Raw genomic sequence first — 24,668 nt, 5'->3', positions numbered from 1 at the left:
GTGTGAGAGTGAGGGAGGGGTTGGGGGCACTTCCGACATATAGGGTGCATTGCCCGGGGAGTTTTGTCAAGAGGGAGGGAAGGCAAGAGGGCAGCCCTTTGGGGGCCAGGGTTGGGCTCACGTGGGTCTGGAAGGTGGTTGTCCTTGCTCAGGCCTATGCAGCCCCTGGAAGATGTTGCTATCAGAGAAGCAGTCCAGGGGAGCTGTGCTGTGTGGGTTTTTTTTGGGGGGGAGGGAGGGAGGGAGGGCATAGGCCAGGGCCACGAAGGGCCCACCCTAAGCAGCATCCCCTCAGCCCTTTTTCAAGGTGGGGGGAGGAGGGGAGGCTTAGGCCACGTAGCTCCCTCTGTGACCCTAGAGGCACCTCCGGAGATGGAAGGGCAGAACCCTCTTTCCTGCTTGCCCCCAAGCTCACTGGCGCCAAGGGCCCAGGGCCGCCTGGGCACCTCTGCCTCTGCCCTCCCTCCGGCAATGGCTGCTGGTGCTGGTGGTGACGTGGTTCCCCCTCCCCCTCCTCCCTTTCCCCAGGAAGGAGTGGGGGCTGGAGCCCTTCCTGCCCCCCTCGCTGCTCCAGGGCATCAAAGACAAGAGTCTGCGCAAGTCTCTCTCCCAGCAGCTCAAGGCGCACCAGAACCAGCCATGTGGCACCAAGGCAAGGCGGGCCGGGACCTCCCTTGGGTTGGTGAGGGTCAGGGCATGGGTGGGTGGGTGGTGCGCGCATGTGTCCACATACACACACACATATGCCACCTGCATTCTCAGAGGTTGTGGGGGGGGGGAAAACCAATGTGCTTCCATGTGCTTGTGTCCCCACAGGTCTCCACCACCCAAACAAAGCTCCAGTACCTGCGCATCCTGAATGAACTGCCCACCTTCGCTGGCGTCCTCTTCAACACTGTGGGATTGGTATGGCCATTCCAGCCAGCAGGGAGGGTGGAACCACCCCATCTCTTGCTTCCAGGGCTCCATAGTGCTTTTGCTGCCCCACCCCCACCCCAGTTATAGGTCCTTCAAATGGGACGGCTGCAACCCCCTCCCCACTTCCCCCCCCGACACAACCTGTGTGAAAGATGCCATTGGAACAACACTGAGCCAGAGTTAGGGCCTCCCGCAAGCTGTGTTCAAGAGGGGTCCCACCTGGCCCACAGAGGCCACCTCCATCCGGGGCCGGGACCTTTCGTGGATTCCTGTTGCACCCAGGCCAACCTCTAGCACGCCTTTGTTATGGACAGGGGCAGGTGGGGGGGTAGAGAGGAAGTGGGGAGAGAGGCTGGGTCCTACCCTGACATCTGGGGTCCCTCTCTTTGTCTGCCTGCCTGTCTCTGAGCAGTGTTTACCCCTATGCAGGATGAGAAGCAGCCAGCCACTACCCTTCTTGTGGGACCCCGCCATGGCATCAGCCACGTCATCGACCTGAAGACCAACCTCACCACTGTGCTGTCTGAGTTCAGCAAAGTCAGCAAGATTCAGCTGTTCAGGGAGAACCAGGGGGTGGCCCGTGTGGAAACCAGCATCCTGGATGCCAAGGTAGGCCTGGAGAAGACACCGCCTCCCTGCATCCTTGCACCAGGCCCATGGGGGTGGGTGGGTGGGAGCCACTTCCCTGGGGGGGGGAGGGGGTGTTTCTTGGTCTGACATGAGAGGTTGCCCAAATTTTGAAGTGGGACACATTCTACAGCCAAGTGGGCTTGATGGCAGCCACAGGTGAGATGCCCAACTCTGGAAGGTGAGCTAGAAAGCAGAGTTTCTTCCTGAGATTCTTCCCTGAAGTGTCAGCTGTTCCAGCACCTGCTTCCTTGCCTCTATCCCAGTAGAGCCCTCCAGTTGGACTGCCGGTTGGGAGGATGCTCAAGAGGTGATCCCATACAGTCTCAGGTGGAGAGGCATCCCTGTTCTCTTCTGGCTTCCCAGGAATCCTGGGCTGCAGTAACAGGTATCCCTTGGGCTGTTTGCCTGAATGAAGCACCATCCTGCTTCTCCCACTCCTGGCTCTTTGGATCTGCTTCCTGCAGCAAACAGGCAGGCAGGCACCTGGGAGCCCCTCGACCTCAGGATCATCCACTCAGGGCCCACCTGTTTCTAGGCTCTCCCAGAGCCCCCTGTTTCTTGGCCCCTCTGTTCCATGGGGATAAGGGAAGGCGGTCTCTAAGGGCTGGCCCCAAGGCCCTCTAGAGAACACCGTTTGATGGCCAAGGAAGTAGATGCCTCTCTGTATGGAATCAGCTACTCAGTGAGTATTCTCAGTGTGCACATTGGAGTTTCTTCTGTGTAGGGCTTCCAGAATCCCACGTCTCTCTGTCTGTCTAGAGTGTGTTGAGCTGAGGCTTTTCCTAGCGATGCCACCTGAGAATAAAGGGGCTCAAACTCAGGAAGGCTGTCGTGCAAAGCAGGCTCTCAGGGCAAAGCCGTAGACAGGAGGTCGAAGCTGCTTATCCAAAGACGGCCATCATGATTGTTGATTTCTTGCTTGCAAGAAACCCGAGCAAGACAGGATGCAAGGAACTGAATCCCCGAGACTTTGGCCCAATAAAGGGACAGAGCTCTGAACAGGCGGGATCTTATGGCTTGGTTTTCTTGTCCCCCCTCCCACCATGCACGCACCCCCCACACACACACACTCTGACTGGTGGTCATTGGTTGCTGCTGCTTTCAGTGGAAAAGAGCAGATGAAGGAACTGGGCGTTTGCAGTTGGATTTACCCAGAGTGGATCAGGACCCCAGCAGTGTTTGTGCCACATCTGCTTCTGCCCCCCTGGAGCCCCAGCCAGAGCCACCCACCCGGAAACCAAGTCGATGGAGCTGCTCTGGGGCAGACATGCCAGCAGAGGTGGCACCGCTTCCTTCATAGAGGATGAAACGAAGAGCAGAACTTGAGTTTTGTCAGTTGCCGCAGGAAGGTGCGAGGCTGTCCTGGGGGAGGCTAATCAAAGGGGCTCAGCAATCCTTTGAAGCCAGGAGAGCGGCTGTCCTAGACGGATGAATCGGATGAATTGGGAAGATGCAGCTGGAAAAGCAGGGAGAGGCAGCACTGGCGGTTTCCCAGAACGGGGCTCCCTCGGGATTCTCTGCTTCACCTTCCATACGTGCAGGTTCAGCCGTTCCATTTTGCCCAATAGGGGCTTTGAGGTGCTCCCCCCTCTCTCTCCCTCCCCCCACCCCTTGCCTGAAGTTGCCCCATGGATCACTGTTGAAGGGTCCACGGTCTCCAAACACATGGGGGAGGGGCCTTGACTCATTCTTGGAGTCCAAATCTCTGCAGCCGCTCTCCTGCAGAGATGCAACAATGCAGCCTTGACGCTCGGAGAGATCCTCCATTATCATTTCCCTTCCTAGCTGGAAGCCGAGTGTGCCAGCCCTCCTTTGTGGCCTCAACCACCAAATATTTCTTGCATCACATGCTTTGCTCCCACTGCTTTACTCTCCACAAGGATGGTTCACAACATCTGCTCCAGGTTTTCAAAAGATACATGATCTAATTGTTGTACACCAAGCACAGTTGTGTCCATAGCTCTCTCTCTCTCTCTCTCTCTCTCTCTCTCTGTGTGTGTGTGTGTGTGTGTGTGTGTGTGAGAGAGAGAGAGAGAGAGAGAGAACTCAGCCATAGCATTAGCCCTGCAGCATAATTTATGCAGAGTGGCAGCATTGCACAAGGACTGGAAGGGACACCCAGAGCCATCTATTCCAACCCAATGCCAGGAAAACACAGCATTTGTAAAAACAAACAAATAGCCCAGCAACCTTTGCTTACAAACATCCGAGATACCCTCTCTGGACCTGTTCCTAGGGGATCCCAAAGGATCGAGAACTTCTTGGACTGAGGCTCTTGTGGAACCTGGCACAGGACGGGAAGTGGCGTGTAGGTTTCGCCTTCATGTCCCCAGAGGCAGGCTTGTTGCTTTAGTTTGTTCTTCTTGACAGCCCACCCAGCCACCCACCCTTTTCTGGACAAAAGCGGCATCCAGCGTACCTCCCTCCAAGCCCGCAGCCTCTTTTCTGTGCCTGGGAAATGAGTGGGCCAACGGTCAATCTTAAGCCAAGAGGGACTGGACACACAGTTCTGCTCCAGCTGCCAGCCAGAGTTCCTCGTTTTTCCCTATTAATCTCTGAACCACCTGGCACTCTCCCTGGCCAAACTGTGGTTCAAATCCAGATTATTTTGTACAGCTGGCTCGGTGGCCATACATTTTGTGACAAATGTGGCAATCAGTGTGGCACCTCAATGGATGTGTTTGCAAAAGAGAAAAGACTCCAGCCGATTCCTGCCCCTCCCCCCAAAACTTCTAGGGGATCCCTAAGTTTTCCTAAATGAAGGAAAGAAAGCTTTTTCCTTCCCTTCTGCTCAGTTCCAGTCAATAGACCTCTAGACAACATTTGCACCCATGCCTTTACTGGAGAGGGGAAGAATCCCCCTCTTTGCCACCACTGCAACACTCCTCTTGACTCCTCCTGACTCCAAGCGGGTCCCAACCCCCTGAGTTATTCTGTACTTAAGAAAGAGGGGCCCAGGAAATCCCCCTGCCGCTGCCCCCCCCCGTCCGCCCTCTGTTCTCCTTCCAGAATTCTCACAGTCAAGGACTGCAGAGTTGGAAGAAGTCTTGGATCCTCTTTCAATCCTGAGAGGCTTTGGTAAGAAAGGGATCTCTGAAGGTCATTCAGACTAGCCCCAAACATAAAAATAGAAGGACCATTTCCCTGTGAGTTCTGTTCGCTGCATTAGCTTCCGGATCAGGAGGTGTTTCCCCGTGAAGCCTCTGGCCCCCGGAGTCTCAGAGGGCAGAGGGAGCAGCTTCTCCCTCAGGGGCTCTCCAGCAGTGCTGGGGCCACAACCTCGGGTAAGGGTCTGTGGCTGCAAAATTGGGTGACAGCCACGAGCCTAAAATTCCAACTCCCATTTGTTGCTGCTCTTTGAAAGGGTTGGGTTGAGCGAAGGCTTGTTGGCTTGTGTCTTTTGTGGACCACCCTGTTGCCCCCCCACCCCGGGGGCTTTTTTTCTTAACAGGCAGGCTGGCTGCTCTCTAAATAACAGAACCATCCCCTTCCGAGGAGGAGGAGGAGGAGGAGGCGGCGGCGGCGGCGGCACGGAAGAGACAGCCTTGCCGATGACTCAACCGACTCCTGCCTCCACCACGGGGCTGCAGAGCTGGGAATCTGCTGCCTCCTTCCTCCTCCTTCCTCCCTGGGTAGAAGAGGATTCTGCAGGGCTGCTCCCTGGGACCGCCGGCACCCCCGGGGGGGGGGGGAAATGGCTTGTAGTCGGAGGGGGATCCAGAGCTCTGCCCTTCCTGCCTTGCCCGCCCCCTCCTGCCCCCCCCTCCCGCGTTCCTCTCCTCTGTCGGCCGATGAGCCTCCTTCCTCGCTCACGGCTCCCCTTTCCCTCTGCAGCCGCTGGTGCTTCTGATGGAGTGGCCCGAGGCCACCAACTTTGCCTGCCTGATTGCTGGCTACTGCCGCCTTCTGGTGGACTCCAAGAGGATGATCTTCGCCCGCCCCCCTACCCAGCCGCCGCCGCCGCCGCCGCCTCCAATTTTCAAGGCAGGTACGTTTCAACCTCTGCTATTTGTGCCCCTAGCCTCATCCCCCCCCAAAAAAAAATCCCCCTACTGAAGGCTAAGCCCCCCCTTGAGGGAAGGGCATGCTCCCTGCTGGCAGCCAACCTTTGCTGTGCTGGATTATGACCTCTCCCTTCCCTTGCTCCACCCCATTGGAGTGGCTCTGTGGGGCAGGTGCTTCCCACTGGGCCAAAATACCCCCCCCTTTTTTTATTCTGCCCACCGTTATGGCAGGACAGAGGCTGCGTCGGGGAGGGGGCGGCGATGGGGGGCAGCAAGAAGCGCAGGTGGAGGGCCTCTGGCCTGCTTCAGCCTCCTTTCTCCCCCTGAAGGCTGCTTTAGGAGTCCTGGGTTAGCGACCCGCCCCGCCCCCGCCCCCGCCCCCGCCCCCGCCCCGAGAAGCCTTCTCTGAATGATTCCATGCATGGGAATTTGGCCAGCGAGTGGGGATGCAACCACGGAAGTGCCGGTTGGGGGTGGGGGGTGGTGCTGGGAGCAGCCCCTGGAAGGAAGGCACCAAGGCTCTGTGATCAGAACGAGCGGCTCCCCCTCCTCTTAAGTCCAACTGCCCCCCCCCGGAGCAGCGGGAGACTACGCGCACGCATGAGCCGTATGGAAACACTCAGTGGGCATCAAATATTCTTCCCACGGAGCATTTTGCATCTAGCCCGGCAGAAGGTCCTCCTCCTCCTCCTCCTCCTCCTCCTCCTCTTCCTCTTGCCTCCCCAGCCTGCTTTTCCAAATTGGGAAGCTTGCAACTGGACACAGTAACATCTGCTGGGTCAGTGATTGAAACCCAGTAGTAAGTTGCAACTGGAGCAACAGATGGAAGCTTCTTCCTTCTGATTTTGACCCCAAGTTCACTCCCTTCCCAAGAAGCCAGATTCTGTAGGGCGATACCAAGGGCTCAGAAATTCTACAGAAGGTACATACTAGATTTTAAATTGTCTTTTAATGCTAAACGTTTGTATGAAACATTTGGAATTCTGGAAATTTGTAAAGGTCTCTCTTTTTGTGTATGATTGGTCTAAAGATCATAACAAACTGAACTGAACTGCATTTAGAGTAGGCCCATTGAATCAGTGAGGATTTGGTGAGTCAACTCCCCTGCAGCTGCCACTGATTCTAGGGGCTGACTCAAGTTATAACTTATTACAGGATTTCAGCCGGCGTGTTCCTTTGTCAAGGATCTGGCCACCCAGGAAGCTTCTTGGTCAACTCCTGACCAGATAGGTGGGGAATAAATAAAAGAAAATAAATATATAAATAAATAGAGATAGGAAGGGCTGAAGAAAAAATGTGGAGAGAAAAAAAAGACCAGAGAAACAGTTTTTCCTTAAAAAGAAACAAAGCTCTTCTATTTCTCTCTCTCTCTCACACACACACACACACACACTTCATTTTTCCAGTAGAAAATCCACAGAGCTTGTGGGTGTGCTTCAGTTAATTTTTCCCTTTCTTTGGGAATGAGTGAAATGTAAGACAAGGGTTTCCCTCATCACTGTCCGGGGGGGGCCTGGAAGGTACTGCAACGGTGCAAAATTAGGGGGTTAGTATTTCCTATGCCTACTCTAGAAAAAGAGATCTGTCCAATGGAGGGACGTGGTGGTGCTGTGGGCTAAACCGCAGAAGCCTGTGCTGCAGGGTCAGAAGACCAGCAGTCGTAAGATCGAATCCACGCGACGGAGTGAGCGCCCATCGCTTGTCCCAGCTCCCGCCAACCTAGCGGTTCGAAAGCATGCAAATGCAAGTAGATAAATAGGGACCACCTTGGTGGGAAGGTAACAGCGTTCCATGTCTAAGTCGCGCTGGCCATGTGACCACAGAAGATTGTCTTCAGACAAAACGCTGGCTCTATGGCTTGGAAACGGGGATGAGCACCACCCCCTAGAGTTGAACACGGCTGGACAAAAATTGTCAAGGGGAATACCTTTTACCAATGGAGGAGACATTTCAGCTTTCAGTGAATGCTGCCATCTTCAGGGAGAAGTGGTGCAATGGGGCAGAGGGAGAGAGGATAAGGCTTAATTGCTTGTGGATGACTGCATGCCTTCCTCTGAGGATCCCAGAGGATCTCTGTTCTAGTTTGGATGGAGAAAGTTCCAGTAGATGCAAGACAGATTCCAGCTAATTAACATTCTTTTAAGTTTTTTTTTTTGTTTCCAAGTTCTGTTTTCTGTTTTCACTTTTTTCTTTGCTTCCCAGAATGCAAACCTTAAGATACAGAAGCAGTGGTTGGCTTGTGCAAATGTTTGGTTTTTATATTTTTAAACTTTATAATAGCAAAATACTACCATATTATATGGAAGTTAAGCTATGAGAGAAGCAACTGCCACTAAAACAGTAAAATAACATTTAGCTTTCATTTAAAAGTAAGTTATTGTTTACCGTTTCTCCTGGGAAAAAAACAGAAGATAGGATCACCATTCACCCTCGGCCAATATTGGCTCGTCTTGCTTCTCACAAAAGGAGAAAGAAGGGTACATCCAGACACCTGCAGGCAGCTCTGTGTGCACTGAGTCTGATTTCCAGGAGCTGCCCTGTTAACATTGTGCAGCCATCTCAGAATGAGGCCCGCCGGAGCTCCTCAGAGACAAACTGGCCAGCTCCGGCCTGGCCATTGGTGCTGCACAGGGAACATACAGAGATGGCGGTAGGTATGCACACCTCCCCTCATCTCCAGGGTGGGGGCAGAGGCATGCCAGGGGGTGGAATTGCAAGGCACACAGGAAGGAGGGGTGGAATTGCAAGGCACACAACAATTTGGGTTGAAAGCAGGGGCAGCAAACCCCCCTCCCTCAGTTGCAAGAGAGCACTGCAATAATCCCACCACCTTGCATCTCTGCGGACTGCCATCTGCCGCCACCCCAAATAGGAGCCAGGGATTGGTTGGGGCGCGGGGTGTGTGTGAAGTCCCCGAATTCTTTCTTAGCTCTCAGGTAGAGATGGCACAAATTAAAAAAAATTGCAAAATTTGTCAATAGTCACTAATTCATCAGTTCATATTCATCCAAATTGATGCCCCAAAGGATATGAACCAAAACACTTAAAGCAATTTTTGATTTGTTGATTCGTTGGGCTATTAAATGCCCCCCCCCCAGACACCTAGCAGCACCAGAATTGCAGAGCAGCTTCTCCTGCCTCTCCTTTACAAACTTTCCAAATTTGGTGAAGATTGGGCTTTGGATGTCTGGGTTAAACATTCAGATAGAGGGTCCCCCCAGGAAAGTTCCCACAAGCACCGAGAGGCACTGAAATTACTTCCCTTGACTCTCCTCTACAATCCCTCCAACTTTGATGAAGATTGGGTTTCCTCAAGCCAGATGCTAATGGGCACTTTCCTGGAGGGACCCACTTTGTGGGTGTGTAACTTGGAGGTCTGGAACGGAGTCTCCACCAAGCTTGGAGGGCTTGTAGAGGAGGGTGAGTAGAAGCCTCTCTGTGATTTTGGTGGCTCTGGGTACTTGGGGAGGCATGGTATAGGGTTTTAAAGGCAAAACAGAAGTGATGAATTGATTCATTGCTTCATTGGGGGTGGGAATTGTAAATTAGTTATCCATGATTCATCAGCCTTGACGAATCACAAATCAAAATGAATCACCATTGTCTCAATTCATGCCTATCTCTAGTCTCTGGCTGCCGATCCACCTTCTTCACGAGAGCATCCTAACACCCCGCTGCTGTTTTTCTTTTTGCCTTTAGATTACACCAACGTGCCCGCCAGCCATCGGGCTGCTGCCACGGGGCACCCGGGAAAGAAAGAGAGCGGGCTCCTGGGTGGCCCTGCCCCCGGCGCCAGGGAGTGCTCCCCCCGAGATCCCCTGGTCCCGGACTCGGACCTCGTCAGCTTTTGCTACCTGCACATGCGGGAGCGGCGCAAGGAGCACACAGGCCGGCCGGACGTCAATGAAAACCTGATCTTCTTGGAGGAGACTCGGCCGCGCACCAAATCGGACCCCACCCCCAAGAGCTCCAGGCACGAGTGCCACGGGGCCCTCCCGGGCCATGACCCGGGCAAGGGTCTGGACCGGGAGCGCTGCCGGGCCAGCCGGGCCAGGGCCCACACCATGGACAGCCACGGGAGGAGCCGCTCCGCCCAGGTCTATTGCGACTCGTGCCAGTCCAAGGTCCAGGCCAGGCCGGCGGCCCCTCACAGGGGGGGTAACCCCACCGCCGCCGCCTCCGCCTCCTCCCGAGACCACAACGTGGTGGACCTGACCTCCCTTCCCCCGCCGGGGAGCGATGAGGAAGAGGACGAGACCACCGCTCTGCTGCCGGCCATCGCGGCTCCCCCGCCGGGCTTCCGGGACAGCTCCGACGAGGACGACTGTAAGCGCCGTGTGGCGGCGGCGGCTGCAGTGGCGGCGGCGGCGGCGGCGGCAGCCCAGGGCCAAGAGCATCCCCTCTGCAGCCTCCTCTACGACGAGGTCCCCGTGACGCTCATAGACAGTGTGCAAACGAGGACGGTCCGAGACCACGCCCAGGACCTGGACGATGCCCTCGTCTCAACCCTGCAGGCCTTGGAGGCTTTGGCTGCCTCGGAAGACGGCCCACACCCACCTCCTCAGCAGACCACAGGTGCGCCCTTCCAGCACCCCCAAGCTGCACACCTGGGTTTCGGAGGGAGTAGAACTCCATCCACGACAGGCTGAATCACTGTTTCTTGGTCTGCCTTTTGATGGACCAGGAACCTCTCTCTTGTCTGGATTAAGTTTCAGTTTATTCACCCTCAGTCAGTCCATTACTGCCACCAGACACTGATCTAGAACCAAAACAGCTTCCTCAGAATTAGATGGAAACGAGAGTTGGGTGTCATCCATGTACTGGTGACTCTGACCCCCAAAACTCTGAATAATCTCACCCAACAGTCTCACGTAGATGTTAAATAGCATAGGGTCAAAACAGAACTCCGAGGGACCAGTGGGTTAGGGTGTCGAAACTCACCTGAAACCCCACAGAGCTGTTGCTGCCAGTCAGAGTGGCCACTGGTGCCTCTTCTCGGGCCTCCTATTCAAACCCGAGGTGCCAAGCCCAGCCTCTGCCTCAGAGCTACAGCTGGGAGGGGGTCAGGCCAGGAGAAAACCACCTCGGCAAACCCCCACGCCTGCATCCAAGAATAATCCTGCAGGCCTCCCTCGCAGGAGGGTTGTCCTCGTGTAAAGCTCGCTGCCTTGAAAGGGAGAGAGCGGCAGCATTGCCCTGAGGAGCACGCTCCCTGCCTGCCATCTCACCGCCTTCAAGACATTATTTACAACACAGTTTTTGGTTTCGGTGGGTGGCCGTTGTTGTTCTAGAGCTTGAGCCATCTTCCACGGGAGCAGAAACGCTCGTGTTACCCTAGCAACCCCATAACTTCACAAGGCCTTCTCACCCTCCCCACACACTCTTATCCCTTTGGAAAAAAAAATACATTCAATTTGTTTGGAGGCTGTAGCAACTTTCTTAACAAATTTCAGATGTGATTGTCTAGGGTCTGGCCATCTCCTCTCAAATCTGTATTGCTCTGTTGGTGCTGGTGGATGTTATGACAGCTATAGTACAAAAACTAGCCTTTTAATTATTTATTTTTAATAGCTTGGGCAGACCCTATGTTTCTCTCCTGTGTACATACTCCCTCCCTCCCTCCCGAGAGAGAGCCTGTTCAAGCTGTTGGAAGGATTCACTCGCAAATGCAGATATAGGAGAGAGACTCCGATCCAGGCTGTGTTTTGGCTGAGCAAAGGAACGGCCCCATTGCTCAGTTCAAGAGTCCCAACAGGGTTGAGGCCACCTGTCTGGGGGCCGGACCGTCCAGCAGCCGCCACCCTGGTGCTCTTGCTGTCGGGGGCCACTCCCTTTGCCAAGAAGCGGGTTTGGGGCAGGAAGGTCAGCTGGCCCTTGCAAGGAGCCAAGCAGCATGCGTTACACAGGCTTGGGTTTCTGCAGGATGACACACAGTAGCTGCCCGGACAGCTCTCACATGCTCAGCAAAGGGATGGGCAGTGGCCTTGGAAAACCCCTGACCCCTTGCCCAGAAGGATCAGACATCCCACAGCCGGCCTCGGCTGGACTGAGCCGCCTGGCCCTCCACTTCGGTCTCCTAACGGCTTGCCTTCTCTTTCTCCAGGGCTGATTGTTCTGGCAGCCATCACCCCAGAGTCTTCGCAGGACTCCGGCCACGAAACCAGCTATTCAGAGATCACGGACGTCTCAGAGATGATCTCGGCCATGAAGCAGCACCAGAACGCCGCACTCTTCCTGGCCCAGCATATCAACAAGGACAGCCTGCTGGCCCGGAAGGACCACCCCTTCCGCCTCCAAGGCTGCGTCGCGCCAGCCGTCCTCGCCTCGCCTTATGCCCTGCGGCATCCTGAGCACAACCGCTCCCCCAAGCCGGCCACGGCCAGCCAGAACTCCAGCCCGCGCTGTGGCAGGAACGAGCCGGACCCTCGCCAGCCGGGTGGCCCAGGCGACCTCTTGCCTCTCCATCTGGTGGCCTCCCAGCCGCTCAGCGAGCCCAAGGACAAAGGTGGGCCAAGACTGGCGGCCGAGCCCAAGAGCACCCGCCCCCACCTCGCAGTTCTGGAGGTGTCCCCGCGGCCTGCCCCTGCCACGACCACCCTCAGCAACGAACCGGTGCAGGGGTGGCTGGACAAGAGACCGGTGGAGGTCCTTCCGAGCCCCAAGTTAGTCCTGAATTCCCAGGGCCGGATCACGCCTGCCATCGTTCCAGCAGCCCTGCAGCAAGCACTTGGCCGCACCGCCTCCCTTTCCCTGTCAGAAAGCCTGGGCGAAACCGCCGCAGGAAATGAGGGCGGCAGGCAAGCCGCGGGTGACCCGGGTGGCCTTCCCGGGTGGCCACCCGGGAGTCCACCCAGCCCTGGCTCCCAAGGGCCTCCAAAGCAGCGTGGCCAGGCCTCCCCGCAGCCTCTCGGGGCACACACTCAGGCCTCAGGAGGGGAGGAAAGGCAGGCGCCCAGGAGAAAGCGGGAGGCCCCAGAGAGGCCGGCAGGGAAGGAGGGGGAGCCCGTCCAGAAGGGCAGCAGGGAGGCGGCTGGCCCAGGCTGCCAGCCGCAGGCTGCCCTCCCTGGCCAAGCAGAAAGGGGGCAGCCGCACGAATCGCGGGCCAGAGACTTCAAGGCCGAGGGCTCAGCCGCCAGGGGTGGCAGCGCCTTTTGGGGCTCTGGAGGTGAGGACCCCAAGGGGCCGGTCCAGCCGGGGCCCTGGGCCGAGGGCCTGGCTGCCCCCTCCGTGCCTTCGAAGACCCCTGAGAGGGTCGTGGAGGTCTCCGCCCTCGAGCCCGACCTCCCAGCAAAGCCGAGAGTGCCCAAGGCCTCCTTCCGCCTGCGGAACCTTTTCTCCGCCACCTTCCCCACCAGGCTGAAGAAAGAGATGGACGAGCGGCAGGCGCAGCTGCAGAAGGTGAAGCAGTATGAGCTGGAGTTCCTGGAAGAGCTGCTCAAGCCCAGGGCCCGGGGGGAGCCCCCGCCACCCCCAGCGGAGCACCTGCTCCCCTCGGCCCCGGGGGCGCTCTGCGCTTGCCAGCTGAGAACCAGCCCCCTGCAGAAAGTGCCTGGCGTCTCCCGGGAGCAGAGGCGCAGCTGTGACTGCAAAAGGCTGAGCCGAGGGGCCCGGCCGGCCGCCAGCCAGAGGGCCTCACCCGAAGCCCAGCGGCGAGGGAGGGAGAAGACCCCCAGGCCGCCAGGGGGGGAGGCCCTCAGCGGTGCCGGCGCCAAGAGCCCTGCCAAAGGCCGCCGGGTCCGGTCCACGAGCTTGGAGTCCAGGGACTGCCGCTCGGAGCCCGACCGGGGCTCCTCGTGCCTGGCCACCTGCGCTTCACGAGGGGAGTGCCTGGGGGCGCCGCACTACCGGAAGCTGATGCGGCGCTACAGTGTCGGGGAAGTCGACAAGGGGGAGCCACCACCTCTGGCCCCTGACGTCTACCGGAGCCCCTCTCCTGCCCAGCCCGCCTCCTTACAGCAGGAGAGCAAAGCCCCTCTTCAGGCACCTCCGCCCCATGAGGCCTCGGCCGCCTGGGGGGCAGAACCCTCCTACGTCCAAGTGGCAACGCAGGAGAGACACAGCCAGAAGGACCGCAGCAGCACCTTCCCTGTCCAAGAGGACGTGTACCCAAGCCACGCTGAGCTGCCAGAGAAGGAGGAAGAGGAGGAGGAGGAGGAAGGCGAGCAGTGCTGTTCTATCCGGTACTGCTTCTACTACCGCAAGTGCGACATGGTGGACGACGGCAGCGAGAAGGACGAGCTCTCGTACTCCATCCCCATGCAGATCCTGCCCGGCATGAAGCTGGACAGCCAGGCCATCCCTGTTGTCAGCCGGACGCTCCAGGTCCTGGACGCCACGGCCTGCAGCAGCCCGGACAACAACCAGACCCAGGAGATAGACCTGCGGACCTCCACCTTCGAGGGCAGCTTGGCCAAGATCCACGCCCTGAAAGGCCGCGCCTATGCCATGCCGGACGGCTTCTTGGCCGTGCAGCTGGACACCAGCGAGCTCCTGACAGTCCTGCGGCAGTGTGTCGTCAACCCCGAGGTGCAGGAGGGCAAACCTTACCTCCCACAGCTCATCGAATACAAGCAGGAGCTGGCCCTCCGGTTTAAGGAGTTCCGAGCCTCCTGCCGCAGAGTCGCTGCGGTGGACAAGAGCCCCACCCGCATGCTCTCGGCCATCACAAGCAGCTTCCAGGTGCTGGGCAACTTGATCGAGACGTTTGTGAGGCTGGTGTACGTGGTGCGGTCAGAGTCTCAGCGCCAGGCGCTGCTTGCCAAAGTGGAAGAGGTGGTGAGGAACTACACTTTTCTGCTGCGGGCAGCTGAGGAGTCCACAGCCAGAACAGCCGGTCACAGAGGGGAGCAAGCGGTTGAGCCGCTGGGCCGCCCGTCGGTGGCCTCTGTCATGAGCACGCTCACACGCTCCTTGAAGACGCTGATGACTAAGTAAGGTGGCCAAGGCACCGTGCGCCTGAGCTTCTGTATGCAACATGGTTTGTAGCTGGGACCAAGTCTGTCGGGTCAGCTGTTGGCATCCAGCCCTGCCCGCTGCCCATCAAGGATGGGGGGGGGAACCCCTCACCACACAAGCTCAGTCTTGCCTTCTCTGATGAAGGCAGCGATTCTGGCTTTGTGGTGATTCTACTAGACATGTCTGGATGCATAACGCAAGACATGAGGCTCTGGCTTGTGCTCTGTCTAGAGGGGTGTCTGAAATCACCCAAGTATAACCAACAGATGTGGCCATGAGCAGGCCAAATCCTGCAGCCACATGATGGCCAGATTTCTAGTTCCAAGCCAGTTGGACACAGCTGAAGGAAAAGAGAGAGTGTTGGGGGTGGAGAATTGGCCTCTCCAAAGGGTCCGGTTCAGTGTCTGAGCAAGTCAAAGGCCTGTCCCTCTTAGCTGAGTAACAAAGCCCATGCCCCAGAAAGCACAGCAGGTTGGATTCAGGGCTACCATCTCCTAAGCATTTCCAAGGCTTGCAGCTTCAACACCATTCCAGGCATCTATGTCCCCTCCAGTGGTAGCTCAGTGCAACGGCAGGAGTCCATCTGTGAGGCAGGGAGGCCTCAGCGACTCAATCTGAAGTGTCACAGCTGGTTTGGGCCCATTGGGCAGGATGTGGTGCCAGCACCCATGTTTGCACTGCTACCTTGTGCCAGGGAGAAGAAGCATGTTCTTGCAAACGGTGTACTACTTCTTCCACTGGGCTGCCTGTGGATCTAGAGAGAAATGTCCTTGAGTCCCGGATTCCTTTCCTGACTGAATGTATCGAGACCGTGGTGCCTCAAAGGCCTGCCTTTCATTTCTTGACCCACCAAAGGTAACCAGGTAGAGCACTTGGCGTGCAGCATGCCCTGCTCCCCAAAACAGGGCTGGGAGGGGGAGTAGATTCCTCGTGCTCGCTGACGGCCTTGAACCACTGCTGCCTCCAGGCCACTGTGAGCGTACCAGCAGAGTGCGCCCATATCGCAAGGAAGGATCCTGGAGTTTCTCTCTGGAGCGCCTGCACGGAGCCCCACAAAGCTGTCCCTCAGGCAGGCAGGCAGGTGGAGGCACGCAGTTGCTTAAGGAGCACCCCTGCATACTGTGGAAGATCAAGAATCAACTACATCTCCCCTCACAGTGGATTAGTTTTCTGTTTGGGTTTGAATTTTTAAAAAAACCATAGGGTGCCCTTGCATCACTTCCTGCCTCAGCCCCCCCCCCCCAATATCACCAAAAGACTAATACCAGAGATGCACACTGTGCTTTTAAATACACCTCCTCCCGTGGGTACAATATGCTGTTAGGCCCATGGTGGCCCTAAGAGCCAGTCTGGTGTCCACACAGGAGAAGGCTCTTACCCCCAACCCCATGGGGTTAGAGAGGTTCCTTCCTGATCCATTGCTTGCCAAGGAGCTCGTGGGCGGTGGCGGGGGGAGGGTTTTCCTTTCCTGTGGCCACCTCCCTGTAAGCCCCCCTCTGAGGAACATGGAGGAGCCTTTTTTTAAAAAAAAAATTGTATATAGTATACATAACAATAAAGGCTATATATAGATATATGAAAATTATATATATATATATAAATATATATAAATATACAACTTTATGTCTTGTTTCACAAACAAGGAAAAGTAAATATATTAATCTTAATACCAAGCAAGTGTTTGAGGTTTCTTTAAGACTACTGTATTTTCTCCAAAAGAATAAATTGAGGAATTACTTAGGGGCAAGCTGAAATGCAAGAGCTTTTCAGGAAGGTTGAAGGCTTCTTAGGACAGAGGCAAGAGTCATGGGCAGAACTGAGAGAGCGACGAAGCGGGGCCACCCTGCAGATCCAGGAGACTCCCAAGGGCTTGCTTCCTGGTGCTCCGGGAGCTGTTGGGGGTGGCCTGCAGGAGGTTGGGGGCAGAGCAAAACCAGGGCATGACAGGGTGGGGTGGGGAGCCACCCTGCTTCACCTGCAGGAGGTCTGGGGCTCAAATCTAGGCGGGCTGGTGCAGAGACACCTGCCAGCTGGGTGTTGGGACATCCCAAGCCAGCAGAGCAGCTGGGGGAAGATGCATGCGGTTGTAGTCCCTCCTGTACCCTGAGAGGGTGCGGGCGAAGAGGTGGTGGGGTAACTCTCCCCAACTCTGTGGAAGGAGGGCCGGCCAGGGCGGGGCAGCGGACCAGAGCCACGGACTGGGGGACGCCGGAGTCCTGGGTTCGAATCCCCGCTCCTCGACCCAGGAAACCCACGGGGGTGGGGTGGGGTGGGGGGGAGGAAGGAGGGAGGGAGCGGGAAGGGGGGGGCAAAAGCACCCTTTGCACGCCTGGCCCCTCCCGCAGGCCCTCTCAGCTCCTGGCCTGGCTGGGGGGGGGCGCCTTGGCTACAGAGGCCCCACCGCCCTAAGAGGAGCACCACCGGCAGCGTCTCCAAAACCGCCGCCCTGGGAGGGCCTCCTGGGGAGCCTCCACAGCCAGGGGGAGTCTACCTGGCCAGGGGAGGGCCGCCCACCCGCCTACCCCAGGCTCCCGCCGGGGCGCCCGCTGGGGTCCTGGCGACTCTGGGCCTTGTAGGAGGCGGCGGAGGAGGCGCCGCATCCGCACCCGGGGGGAGCATGGTGAAAACAGGCCTCGGGAACTCGGAAACCTCAAAGGACCGCCCCCGCCGCTTCCCCTGTTGAAGTTCCACCTGCGCCCCCGCCCGCTCTACTTGGGTCGCGCGGGACAACCCTGGGGCTCCGATCTCGCGATAACGAGGCGAACGCGCAGGCACCGCCTTCCCCGGGCGGGCGGCGACGCCCATTGGCCGAGGACTCGCGCTCTCCGCCTCACTAGCCAATGGCTCTCCCGTTCGGCCCTCCCGCTTTCTCCCGGTTCCTCTCGCGGGAGTCGTTGCCATGTGACCGCTGGTGAGGCGCCAGGGGGCGTGGCGGCGCCGTCTCCCGAGGTGATAAAAAGGGGCGCGGGGTGGGGGGGGGGCGCGGCAGGCAGGCAGGCAGGCGCTAAGATGGCGGCGGCGGCGGCGTCCCGGGCGGAGGCAGCGTTGTAGCGGCGGCCCCCCCCCCGGGTCTCTCCCCGGTTCGTGCGAGCGAGGCCGCCAGGAGGGCGGAGGGCGCGGCGGCGGCTGGATCCCGAGCGCGGCGCGGCGGCGGCTGCGGGGGCGGCGGCCGGCCAAGGGGAGCGGCGCAGGGAGGCGGAGGAGGAGGCGGCCGCCGAGGGGCCGGCGAGGAGGGGGGCCGAGGGGCCGGTCGCGGCCTCCTCCCGGGGTCCGTGCGGGGCCTGGCCCGGGGCTGCCGCTGCTGCTGCCGCTGCTGCTCCCCCCGCCGCCGCCCTCCTCCTCCTCCTCCCCCCGCCACCTCCCGGCGCTCCCTCGCTGGCCAGCAGGATGCCCAACATCAAGATCTTCAGCGGCAGCTCCCACCAGGACCTCTCGCAGAAGATCGCCGACCGCCTCGGCCTCGAGCTCGGCAAGGTCGTCACCAAGAAGTTCTCCAACCAGGAGACCTGGTGAGGGCCCGCGGACTACGGTTCCCGGCGGCCCCTGGGGCCCTTGGGGGGGGGTGGGGTGGCCTCCCGGCATGCTTTAGGGCGGGGAGGGGAGGGGAGGGGGGGAGCAGCCCTCCCCGCCCCAGGGGCGGCGGACGGGAGGCCTCCCCGAGCCCGGCCGTGCTGGCCGCAGGGGCTGCTGGGAGCGGTAGTCCGGAGAGCCCCCCCCGCCGCCTCCCACGCGGAGCCCCCCCCCCCGGTCGGGCGGCCAGGTGCCAACCCCTCCCTCCGGCCTTTCCCAGCGTGGAGATCGGCGAGAGCGTCCGCGGGGAGGATGTCTACATCGTGCAGAGCGGCTGCGGGGAGATCAACGACAACCTGATGGAGCTGCTGATCATGATCAACGCCTGCAAGATCGCCTCGGCCAGCAGGGTCACCGCCGTCATCCCCTGCTTCCCCTACGCCCGCCAGGACAAGAAGGACAAGGTGGGCTCCGTGGGCACAGGGGGCGCCCCGGCCTTCTCCAGGCCAGGGGCCCCTTGCTGCTGACCTCTCACCCCACGTGGCCGTCCCTCTCCGCCCATCGGCCTCAAGGGAGCTCGCAATGGGGCAGGCAGCACCCGCCGCTTCCTGGGCTCCCGTCCGCCCAGCCAAGTTCATCCTCCTCCTTTCAGTCCCGGTTGTGACTCTGTGTGTTTGTGTGTGTGTGTGTGTGTGTGTGATCTCTGCAATGTCAACTGGCTGCTGACAGCTAGAGCGAGTTGGCATTGTGCACCCCACTGGCTGCCAACACTGGTCCTGTCCAGCATGGAGCTGAAATCTGAGCTTAAGGCGAGAGCCATAGAGGAGGCAGCGCAAGTGGCCAGGGGTGGAAAGGGCCACGGAGGGTGGGGTGAGGGATGGGGGCAGCTCAGCAGCTGCCTTGCCTTTGCTGCCAAGGAACTGGGGAAGGGGAGGGGTGGGGGGACAAGAGGCATCCAGAAGAGCGGTCTGGAGGGGGGAGGGGGCAGGTCTTGATTCTTTGCATGTCAGCCTGGGTGAGTGCTTCAGCCTGGGCTGGGACTCCCTTCCCAGGGCCAGACGAATGAACAGAGGCTGCAAAGAGTGGGGGGAGGCGCTAAATCCAAGACCTCAGATAAATCAGGAATGGATATGTTGAGATAAACACTCGTATGAAGGACATTCGGGCTGCTAGTTTGGCAGGAAGAGCTTGCCTTTGGCTGATGAAACTGCGGCTGAGGGCCAAAGTGTCCTTTTTAGCTGATGGAATGGCTATCATCATCATCATGTGCTATCAAGTCAGTTCTGATTTATGGTGACCCTTTTCAGGGTCTTCGAGGCAGAGAAGACTCGGAAGCCTTGCGCTCAGCCTCTGCAGCTTGCCCAAACCCAGGAGGCACAGTAGGAGAATTAAACTCCCAGTCTCTGGCCACGCAGCCATGTGCCTAAACCACTGAGCTATCCAGCCACCTGAAGGGCTGACTAATTTTGTAAAAAAACCTAGGTTCCTCAATCTGCATTTCAGTGGTGGTCTTAAAACTGTCCAAAAGGCAGCTTCAGAGGAGTCCGGGGGGAGCCCCCTGTTTTGCTACCTGCAGCTCTTCTCCACAAGGGGTTGGCAGTCTCCCTTCATGTGCATGCAGGGAGGTGGTGCCTGAAAGCTGCGCGTTCAGCTGTTGGGTCCATGGGATGTGAGGCTGAAATCTAACCGAGTTGCTTTCCCTGACAGAGCCGGGCCCCCATATCTGCAAAGCTGGTGGCCAACATGCTCTCTGTGGCTGGCGCAGACCACATCATCACCATGGACCTGCATGCTTCACAGATCCAGGTTTGCACCACAGGGGCGGGCGGGCACGGTGTGTGTGTGTGTGTGTGTGCTGGCCACTTGCCAGAGAGGTGGGATTAGAGCTTCTTTGGTCCAGGTTATTAGGAAGAGTGGGGGTTGCCATTTGGGAACATGTAGCTTAATTCAGTAGGTGGGATGTGTATTTTTGCACACAAGGTATCCCTGTAGGGTTGAACTACTGGCCGGCACACCATCTTAAGCACAGGGTGATGAACGTGACCTGCCCAGGGTGGGACCCCAGTTGTCTCACCCTTGAGCCCCTCAGGGACAGAGGATTTGGTCGGGGCTTTCACTGGGCAGTGCCCTTGCTAAGCCACGCGGTGGTTTCTCCCCATCGGCACGGTTCTTTGTGAGGCAGAGGGGGATCTTGGAGGCCAGTGACCCAAAGAGCCATCCACAGAGAGGCCGGTGGATCTTGTGTCTTGTTTGTTTAGGGTGTATGCACCGTCATTCATGAAAGCCGGGGTTCCAGGAGGCACTGTGCTGCTGCTTGTGGGTGCCTGATTTTGCTAGTTGCTCCAAGTGAAAGGTGTGAGAGAATTAAGCTGTAGGCAGGTTTGCTTCCCCCCCCCGCCCCTGCTCCTTTCTCCTCCTTATGATGGAAAGCCAAGGTGGGAGAGAGTGTGGCAGTGAGGGTGGGATTTGCCAAGTGTCAGTTGAGAACTCAGCAGCTGCTCCCGCTTCCCAAGGGCTTTTTTGACATCCCCGTGGACAATCTTTACGCTGAGCCTGCAGTCCTGAAATGGATCAAAGAGAACATTGTGGAGTGGAAGACCTGCACCATCGTCTCGCCAGATGCTGGAGGCGCCAAAAGGTAAGGCGTTTGAGGCAGGGCTGAGCATGGAGGATGAGGCAGCTGTGAAGGCCATGGCAAGCCAGAGTTTCTCATGTTCTAGTTAGTGGTGCCACAGACACTGCCATAAATGTGGGGTAGGATGTTTATCCTAAAGTTACTAGTTTTCTGCTCCTCTTTCCATGGCATTTAAATAGACTTAGTAAGAGGAGTATTTAGCAGAACAAAAGCTTGCCAGACAAACGGAATGCTCCATATGGCGTTTACCTGCGTCCCCCTGGTGTTCAGTGGTGACCGGGATGGTGGTGGTCACGGCTAGGCAAGCAGTAGCAGAAGGGAGCGTTCCCCTCCTTGGAGGCACCTGCTCAGCACTGCTTTTTCCACAGAGTGACTTCCATTGCGGATCGGCTGAATGTGGATTTTGCCCTCATTCACAAGGAGAGGAAGAAGGCCAACGAGGTCGACCGCATGGTGCTGGTGGGAGATGTGAAGGATAGGGTGGCCATCTTGGTGGACGATATGGCAGACACCTGTGGCACCATCTGCCACGCAGCAGACAAGTGAGTGGCTTCTCTTCCACAAGGAGGGGCCCTCGAAATGGACGTGCCCCCCCCTTCTTTCCGGGTGGAGGCTGTCTGTGGGCAGGAACAAGTGTCTTCTTCCTCTTGAGCTGCATATTCTTTTCTGGATTCTTCTCTCCAGTCTTCCCATCTACCTGAAGTGGTCCTTAGAATAACCTTTGCTTGGTCCTGAACATCAGGATGGATTTAGGACTTTATTCAAATCCTGGAGAAAGAGGCCAGTTCTTGCATCATTCAAGAGTGGGCAAAGCACCACATTGGCCACTAGAGGGGGCAAGAGGGCTTTTTCATTTAAAATAGAATAAAATAAAACTCCATTGCAGGGTTGGGAGGCAGGGAAAGGCCTGCCTCCCTGTGGTGTAGAAGGGTGTGCCTCCCCCTCCCCATTTCTGGAAGTTGCCCACCCTGATGTCATTGCGCATTGAGCCAGATGTCTGGCTCCTACTGGAGAGAAGCCTGAAGGCTCTCCCTGTGAGCTGCTGTAGGGGTCTCCTCCTCTGCTTCCATGCAGGCTGCTCTCAGCTGGAGCCACCAAAGTTTACGCCATCCTCACTCATGGGATCTTCTCTGGGCCGGCCATCACTCGAATCAACAGTGCCTGCTTTGAGGCCGTAGTTGTGACAAACACCATCCCCCAAGAGGAAAAGATGAAGCACTGCCCTAAAATCCAGGTAGGGATGCTTGTGGAAAGCCTGTCCCATTGAGGAGAAGCAGCAGAAAAGGGGTCACCCAACAATGGGTGAAATCTGGCCCTAGAGATGGGCCTAGCCTGCTTTTGGAAAGAAGTGACGCACAGTTGTTCCGCAGTAGCTTTGTGTTCTTCTCTTGTTATTACACTGTGGTGGTGGAGATTTCTTTCATTTTCATCTGAAAAAGTAAGATCATGTTTTACAGTTGAAGGGGTGGGAATTCTCAAAAGGTTCAAAAAAGAAAGAAAATAGGGAGTAAACATTGCTCATTCTGGAGGGAGGGTTGGAGCCAAACTCCAAGGGCAGTTTCGAAAAAGATAGCTCTGTCGGCCCAACCAAAATGGGAGCATTGGGGAACTTTTGCAGGCGAACGCAGTTCTGTTGGGAGCTGAGTCTTCCAGGGATTTCCCTGCCTCTCAGTTTCCCCAGCCACGTCAGGAGCGGTCCCTCCTGCTGCCACCTGGGATCCCCCTTCCCAGCAGCGCATTCCGGGCTGGGCTCTACCTGGGATGGTTTGCAGTCCCCTCCTCTTCCCCTGATGGCTTGTTCCTCTTCCTCCCCCAGGTGATCGACATCTCCATGATCCTGGCCGAGGCCATCCGGAGGACTCACAACGGGGAATCTGTCTCTTACCTGTTCAGCCACGTCCCTTTATAACAGTAGAGGCTGCTCGTGCTGCTGCTGCTGCTTGTGTGGCTTTTTGAAAAACCAAAATTTGTTATAAGGTTTCAGTAGAAGATGTTGCTCGTTTTGACCGCAGCTCTCCTCTCTTCTGCCTCTCCGCTTCCCAAAGCTGGGTCTGGGGAGGGTCACGTTTCAAGCACTCGTAGACACGTCATCTGCGGTCACTTCTGTAGTTTAGACGTCCTGTGAAATTGTTGAACTGTTTCCGGCCAGCGGAGAACTAAGAACTGGCTCTGCAGGTGCCGCACCTGAGGCGGGTGGTGGGTGCCGGAGTGAGAATTCCATTTTGCATGCAGCCGTTTGGATCATGAGGTTCGGGGAGGCTCCTCCTTGGCAGCAGGAAGCCTCCAGTCATCGACTGCTTCTGCCCATCTTGGCCACGCTTGGTTCCCACCAGCGCAGGGTGGCCTTCCTGATCCTCTTGTTTTTGTTTTTTGTTTTTTTGGTCCTAGTGTCCATCTCATTTCAGCGGGGTGGGCGGGCAGGTGTGTGTCTCCAAGCCCCCACCCCACCCTTTAAAGGATTTCCTCTTTGGAGCTTTGTTTTGATTGGCAGCCTTTCTGGCCCTCTGCCACCCCCAGCTTCTGGTCCCTTTGGCAGGTTTTTGCATCCTTGGTGCCTTGGGAACGACGCACGTGCACCTTGTGCTTTTCTGGGTGCATTGGCAGGCTGGCTTTATTTATTGGTGCTTTTTTGGTTGTCCCTTGTTAGCTGCAACACGACACTCCCAGGAACAGCGCGAGGCAGATGGGGCCCCTCCCAGGCCCATTGGCCAAAGGCATCCAGCAGCTCAGAGTCAAACCCAGCATCTGCCTTCCTTTGCAAACTGTCTGGTCTCATCCAGGAGAGAGATGACTTGAGGAGAGAATGGCCTTGTGTTGACCAGCCCACTCAGGTTGGGGACATTAGGGGAGGGTAAGCCGTGTCTGGCAGAGCAGAAGCCTGGGTGGGTGGTTCTGGGCCCAGGTTGTGCTTGGTGCCCTTCTCACGAAATGCACCCGCCTGGGTTTGGTCCAGTGGCAATTCAGCTCCTCTGTGAACCTTGGCTTGTGTTCTCTTCTTTGTCTGTCTGTCTGCCATGTGAGTCTGTGCGTGTGTGTGTGTGTGTGCTTGTTTCTTTGCTTTGGGCCCTTCCGGCCTCTGCAGCTGCCGCCTCTGCTCCATCCTGACCTGAAGCAGAGGCTGAAGGTTTAGGGCAACCTGAAGGATTCTGCAGCGTTGGTGTTATTGACGGGCCGAGTGAAGGAGTATTAAACTTTTATTTAAAAACTGAGAGAACTTTTTATTTCTGGGTTCAGCAGTTCTCCTGGGGAGGGGGGTAGACACATACACAAGCGTGGGCGCACACATCTGTCCGTATGTGGCTCAGGGTTTCTGCTACACTTTAGGAAATGCATACGTGTGGGTACTGGAAGCCAGGAAGGAGGGCCTTCCCAAGCTAGTTTGCTTCCAGCCTCCTGGGCTTTTTAAGCAGCCAAGGCTGACTTTGGAGTCGTCCTCCCTTTTATTTGGGTGCTGGGACACTTGTGTTTTAAGTGTGTTTTCCCTGGCAGGAACCAAGCCTCTTGGGATACGTGGAGGGAGAGAGAATTAAACAAGGCCCAAGACAAGAATATGGATTTTATAATATGCAGGGTTTATTGAAGGATCACATTCTGCAGAAACAGACGCCCAGAGCCTTAATTAGCTCAGATTGTGCCATTTCAATAGTAGAAAAGGGATGTATCCCCTGTACTGGTCAAACAGCATAACAAATTGGGTAATGAGATGATGAACTTCCTGTGTCAGGGAGTGGTTGGCCAGCAATGCTATCCTGAGGCTGCCTTGGCTAGGTTACAATAGTGTGTGATCTACTGAGACCTGTGTGTTAAAGTCGCTGGCGATGCCTTGTCGATGCAAGGTGTACTGTAGAGATCGGAAAACAAGCTTGATCACAAATCACGCCGAACCTTGCAATTCTAGTTCTGGGGTGGGTTGAATATGTCAACCGCTTTCTTTAGGGTTTCGTTTCTCATCTGGTGCCTAGACTAGCGGCAGACCCCTGGCCTCCTTGCACATCCCAAGAGAGCGGGTTTTGCTC

General features: G+C 57.1%; 2 protein-coding genes across 2 annotated transcripts in view; both read left to right on the top strand.

Annotated features, from left to right (window-relative positions):
• FRMPD3 (FERM and PDZ domain containing 3) overlaps positions 1–14,617 on the top strand; it is a 45,539-nt gene extending 30,922 nt beyond the window's left edge. The window contains exons 11-16 of the mRNA XM_072981403.2: positions 529–652; positions 817–906; positions 1,348–1,527; positions 5,383–5,536; positions 9,252–10,127; positions 11,656–14,617. Coding sequence (XP_072837504.2) covers positions 529–652; positions 817–906; positions 1,348–1,527; positions 5,383–5,536; positions 9,252–10,127; positions 11,656–14,486 — 4,255 coding nt within the window. The 3' untranslated portion in view covers positions 14,487–14,617. The remainder of the gene's footprint in view (positions 1–528; positions 653–816; positions 907–1,347; positions 1,528–5,382; positions 5,537–9,251; positions 10,128–11,655) is intronic.
• Positions 14,618–17,568: 2,951 nt separating this feature from the next.
• PRPS1 (phosphoribosyl pyrophosphate synthetase 1) lies at positions 17,569–23,857 on the top strand. Its single transcript, XM_072981404.2, has 7 exons — positions 17,569–18,016; positions 18,298–18,481; positions 19,725–19,823; positions 20,531–20,655; positions 21,021–21,194; positions 21,727–21,886; positions 22,469–23,857. The coding sequence occupies exons 1-7, from the start codon at positions 17,895–17,897 to the stop codon at positions 22,559–22,561; spliced, it is 957 nt and encodes a 318-aa protein (XP_072837505.1). The 5' UTR covers positions 17,569–17,894; the 3' UTR covers positions 22,562–23,857.
• The last annotated feature ends 811 nt before the right edge of the window (positions 23,858–24,668 follow it).

This window comes from Pogona vitticeps, chromosome 11 (assembly GCF_051106095.1).
Source record: "Pogona vitticeps strain Pit_001003342236 chromosome 11, PviZW2.1, whole genome shotgun sequence".
Classification (NCBI taxonomy): domain Eukaryota; kingdom Metazoa; phylum Chordata; class Lepidosauria; order Squamata; family Agamidae; genus Pogona; species Pogona vitticeps.
The sequence above is the reverse complement of the archived record's forward strand: the minus strand, read 5'-3'. Positions and strand labels throughout refer to the sequence as shown.